The sequence below is a fragment of the Antrostomus carolinensis genome, unplaced genomic scaffold (genome assembly GCF_000700745.2).
Source record: "Antrostomus carolinensis isolate BGI_N321 unplaced genomic scaffold, ASM70074v2 scaffold45400, whole genome shotgun sequence".
Taxonomy (NCBI): domain Eukaryota; kingdom Metazoa; phylum Chordata; class Aves; order Caprimulgiformes; family Caprimulgidae; genus Antrostomus; species Antrostomus carolinensis.
Window position 1 is genome coordinate 5,430 of NW_010289955.1, and position 5,607 is coordinate 11,036.

Here is a 5,607-nt window from a genome sequence, read left to right on the forward strand (position 1 = left end):
GACCCCCCCGGCCAGAACACAGTGTGGATCTGTCACAGCACAGAGCCCACCAGCCAGATCACACCAGCCACCGGCCTCACGGGGCTCTGCAGGGTTCACAGGCAGCAGTTATTTTTCTCTTTTTTAAAGTTAATTCTCAATGTTGCCATCTGAGTTCAGCTCCTACTCACCTTGCTGCCCATCTTGCACAGTTAGGATGAAGGGTTGGCCGAGGCTGCTGGTTTGCAGGCTGCCCAGGGGAACTCCATCTGTGACAATGGTGATGACGCGCTGCCCGCCGCTGCCGACCGCTTGTTGTAGGGCAGAACTGACAGAATCTGCTTCCACTATTTCCTCTGTCTTACCTTGAGGGGAAAAAAAAAAACAAAAAAGTGACAAAAAAACCCCCCCAAACAACCAAACAAGTCAGCGTTTCCTTCTCTCTTCCTTGAATAGAAACTGAAGTCTAGTGAAAAAGATCAAGTACGCAGCACGGGGCTTATGAAAACCAGTCTAGAAATACAGTCAGTCTTAGTAGGGGAAGGAAAATAAAATCTACTGTGCCTTGGTAAAACGAGGCTTCTAGAGTAAACCCAGCATTTTCTGTGTAAATTAATAAGTACTAGCATCCAAGGATATTAATTAAATTAAAAAACCTGGAGCTGGAGGCAGCTGTTGCTCTGCAAAGCTTCTTTCCATGACCCTTCCCCCCAGCTCTAACGGAGACAAACCACACACAAAAAAAAACCCCCAACCTCTTTGTGCCTCAAGAGCACGGGCAAAGCAACCACGAGAGGCTATTTAGTTTGGCTGGATGAGAGAAGACGGGTTGAAAATCCCAGGGACACATTTTGTGTGACATAACTGCTCGCACAAACAATCAGGATGGCAAACCCTGGGCTGCATCCTGCTCCCTGTGAGCGCAGGAAACAGAGGGGATCTGACCTGCTCCGCTGCCAGAGAGGAAAATACTCGAGTGCTGCAGGTCAAGGAATCAGTGGTGAGGGAACCAGCAGCTTAAAGAAGTTACTCATCTCTAGATTCCAGGAAAAACACTTAGCTTTAGGGAAAATAAATGAATCCCGAGATGAAAGGATTAGATAAAACCTTAATTTTATCAAATTTCTACAGCTGAAGTTAATGGAAGGTCAAACATTATATTCAATAAACATAAAACCCCAAATACAAACACCACCCAAACCTTTCCCATAAGGAAAAGTGACCGGAGTCTCAAGAGGCTCCAACATTTTACAGCAAGCTGGGGACAGAAAACATTTCCATTTCCTTCTTAAATATTTATCTACATTTATATATTACAGGAAATCCATGTTCTGGAGTGTTGGTTGGGGTTTTTTTTTTTCTTTCCCTTTTTTATGTGACTGTTAAAGCCTGTCAAGAAAAGGCTGAAAGAGTTGGGGCTGTTCAGCCTGGAGAAGAGAAGGCTCCAGGGAGATCTTATAGTGGCCTCCCAGTACCTGAAGGGGCTACAAGAAAGCTGGGGAGGGACTTTTCCTAAGGGCAGTTAATGACAGAACAAGGGGAAATGGGTTTAAGCTGAAAGAGGGGAGGTTTAGATGAGATATTAGGAAGAAGTTCTTCACTGTGAGGGGGGTCAGACACTGGAACAGGTTGCCCAGAGAAGCTGTGGCTGCTCCTCCCTGGAAGTGTTTGTGGCCAGGCTGGATGAGGCTTTGAGCAACCTGGTCTAGTGGAAGGTGTCCCTGCTGCTGGCAGGGGGGTTGGGACTGGATGAGCTTTAAGGTCCCTTCCAACCCAAACCAGTCTGGGATTCTATGACAGTACCCACTCCAAATATTTCACGATACTTTAAATCTAATTTAAAGCAAATTATTAAGCTATTGCTGAACCACTTTATGAAAAGAACAGCAAACAGGAAGCGATTTGCTCTGTGAGAAGGAGGGGAAGGCGTGCTGGCTGCGGGGCTGCAGGCGTGGTCGGCTTCTCAAGACACTCACAGACGTGCCAGGGTCCAGCTGCCGCCGCGTCGTGCACAGGGGTTGTTATGCACGTTCATTACCTGGTTTTCCATCGTACTGCAGCTTTTAAAACTTGCAAAAGCTGAAGGACATAGTAAACTTGTTTGCTATCGTGAGTTAATTACAGCACCCAAGCTGTTCCTCAGTTGGGAAAGTCTCCAGCATTATTTCAGAAACCAAATGTTTCAGCACAAGTCAGTGAACGGAACCTTCGCTCAAACCCAGAAATCGGCTGATTTCACCGCACTCGGCACGGAGGTGTTTTCTTCCTCCCCTCTCAGGGTCAGTAAGGGAAAAACCATGGTCACTGCAATGGGATATTGATTGAAACGAGATAAACAAGCCTCCTCACTTCCAAAAAAACAACGTTTCTTCCTCCAATTGACCAGAGTAACTCCTTATTCAAAGGCAGACTTCAGAAGAATGGAACAGGAAATTAACTAAACGGGCTCAAACTCAGTGCATATAACCCACAATTCTTCCTAAAAAAAAAGATCCTGGACCTCGTTGCCAGCGTAGATCAATAGCTGATAAGCACACAAAGGGAAGTTCATCTAAAGTTCCCCCACCTTAACCCTTGCAACCTTTTTTTCTCTCTCTTTCTCCTGATTTTACAAAGTTTATCAAAGGATTTAATTCTAAAGAACGATACTTTCAAAAGGCTGTGGGCTCGGGACTTTGGAAATAAAAACACTGCAGGTCTAGTGACTGTTTTCAGCAGTTTGTAACCAGATTTCTTCAGAGCAGATCGAGATAGTTATTCCCATTTAAGAACTTCAATCATGGAAGACACGGGGAATTTTAAGAGGGATGAGAACAATGATTAGCTGCAAGTGTTAATGAGATACTTTTGTTGTAATGAAGGCGCAGTCACTGATGCCCTCTTGTGGGAAATTAGAAAGAAAATATCTTCTGATGTGGCCTGGAGCAGGAGACACTGGCTGTTTCCACACTGATCAGCTACTACGGATGCTTGAAGTGTCATGGAAGGAAAAACCCAGAGTATTTGAGTCCAGTCACACGTGGACAATGAGCCAGTGCCGCGTTGTGGCACTGAAACAGGCGATTACGTCGCAGGATATACGAGGAGAGCGAGGTGAGAGATGGGGATTTACGAGGCCAGTGCCAAGAGCTCATCTGGAGCTCTGCCTGCAGCTGCTCACCCACATGTCAGGGATGGATTCAAGGGACTCGGGGCAAGCAGCTTGGTAAAACAAAGGCAGAGAGGGGACAGGATCAGCTTCCACATCAGAGAGAGGGAGGCAATGGAAAAAAAGAATTATTTCAACTAAAAAGCTGCGCTCACACCAGGAGAAAGTTCAAACTGGTTGGGAACGGGTTTAAGCTGGAAATGGCAGTTTTCTAACAGCTTTTCAGCAGGGTGCAGCCTCTGCAACTCCCACCCGGCTTCCAGGCAGAGCCAGACCCACCTGCAGAGGCAGCGATGCCGCCCACGGCCGGAGCGTCACTCAGGGTGCCAAAATCCTGAGTTTTATGCCCTTTTGTGTTTGCAGAATATCCCTGACTGAGGATGTCGTGTGCCAGTCACGCTGCATTTTCCTCACAGGTGGAAAAGGAAAACAGGGTCACTTTTTCCCCTTCTAAAATTAGGGTTTGGCAGTGCCTCAAAGCCACCAGCAGCCCCAAAAGTTTTGAGAGCGAGTGTGGAATGTTGCTGAAGTCGCTGTGGCCAAGCAGAGGCAGAGAGGTGTGGATGGGACTGCAGAAGTCAGTATCTGGGATTTTAGAAGCACTCTCTAGCTCATAAGCAAACATTCACGCATGTGAACAAGTCCCACTAACCAAAGCATTACTCACATGCAGAAGTGTTTGCAGGATGAGGCCAAACAGCTTCACAAAACCTGTATTTAGTGGCCTCCTTCAGACTGAAAAGAAACAACGGTTTGGATTTCCCCAAATACAGACAATTCACTTGAAGAGTTACTAAGAAAATGGGAACTACATAAAAAAGAATTCGCACTCAGCCTTAAGTGGAATTGTTTTCCCCAACGGAATAAGGCTCACAGAACAAGGAGGAACCTAATTATTTTCACCTAACACGTGGGACAGAAGAAATAAGGAGTAAGTTACACATCCCACAGACCTGCTTATTCTGCAGTTTCCTTACTCACCGTGTATATATGGCAAAACACCCTTTCAACTCTTGCAGCCAGTAAAGAACAAAGCAAACCATTCCCCAACCACACTGCAGCGCTCAGGATTTGGCACAGACAATAATTCTCATTATTCCTCTGTTGCAATCAGCCAGCTCCATTTTCTCAAGGCTCTGTGGCTTGTAACAGATCCAGAGCAGCCCCAGAGCTGAGCTCAGCAAAGCTTTGCCACTCACAACAGAACCATCTTTATTTACATCAGCTACAAATCTGCTTTGTTACCTTTGACAGCAAAACATTCCGGGGCAGGAAGCAGTAGCTGGGTGTGTTTGGCTGGATTTCACTTTTCCTCTATTAAATGGCCAGCTGCCCTCTACTGGTAAACAGTCTGAGGAACTTTTTTCCCCCAAGACTTTCCCAGCTCGAGGTCACATTAAAACCTTACCTGAGGTTGTTTTGGCGTTTGCTGAAGAGACGAGATTAGCGAGATTGAGAACTTCCCCTGGGGTCAGAAGAAACGGGGAGGTGAGAGTCACGGTGTTGGTGATGGGGTTTGTTCTCTCTGGATGAGGGTTTACCTGGTTCTGCATTGCTTCCTAGGAAAGAGAGTGGGGTCAGGCATCCATCAGTCACGCTTTCGGTGGTGTTTAGTATCCTCGAAACATTTTACAGACAGATTATTTCTCTCTGCAGCACGTCAGGGACAAAAGCTGTGACAAAACCACCCCCTAAACTTGGCAACACACACCACAACCACGCAAGATGGATGGAGATAAAACCCCAACACCCACCGAGTCCTAATAGGCACACACTGATTGGTGTGGAAATAAACCAAATCTCACCCACCTCCGTATCTCTAGTTCTCTTTGCAAACAGAAAACGATACAACAGGATCCTTCTCCCTCTAGCACAAATACAGTTGCCACTCAGAGAATTACCACCAAGTTCCTCCTTCCTCAACTTACCTGTAGCATGACCAGAGTCTCTGGATTGTTCTTGTCCAAAGCGATATCAAAAGCTGATTTATCGAACTTGCTGAAAGCGTGGACGTCAGCTCCGTATTTGATGAGCAGCTCCACGACGTCTGGGTGGTTGTGCTCTGTCGCCCAGTGCAAAGCTGTCATTTTCAGCATGTCCTTGGCATTCACATCAGCCCCGTTCTGAAAGAAATAAGCGTTACCTGTCCGGGCGCCGCCTCCTCTCAACAGCTTAAAGGTGATGCCTGCGCTGGTGCTTCCACAGGGACATCAACGCTACACTCCCAGGGTGATTTACACGACCCTTAAAGTGATACCTCAATTATCAGACTTACCCTAATTAGCAGTTCTACGATATGAGTGTGTCCATCAGCTGCAGCCATGTGTAGCGGCGTCCGGTCCACTTTTGTCCGGGCGTCTCTGCTAACGCCAGCTCGAAGCAGCACTTCCGCCGTGGAATAGTGGCCGTACTGGGCAGCGAGGTGAAGAGGCGACGTCCCAAGCTGCGTGGGAAGTTAGAAGAGTCACTTGTGTTAATGG

At 46.9% G+C, this 5,607-nt stretch overlaps 1 protein-coding gene across 1 annotated transcript in view; it reads right to left on the bottom strand.

Annotated features, from left to right (window-relative positions):
• The window catches only part of GABPB2 (GA binding protein transcription factor subunit beta 2), a gene marked incomplete at its 5' end in the record, with an annotated part of 8,777 nt that extends 3,198 nt beyond the window's left edge, over positions 1-5,579 (bottom strand). Inside the window, 4 exons of the mRNA XM_010171896.2 lie at positions 171-344; positions 4,536-4,686; positions 5,056-5,250; positions 5,403-5,579. Coding sequence (XP_010170198.2) covers positions 171-344; positions 4,536-4,686; positions 5,056-5,250; positions 5,403-5,579 — 697 coding nt within the window. The remainder of the gene's footprint in view (positions 1-170; positions 345-4,535; positions 4,687-5,055; positions 5,251-5,402) is intronic.
• Positions 5,580-5,607: the final 28 nt, after the last annotated feature.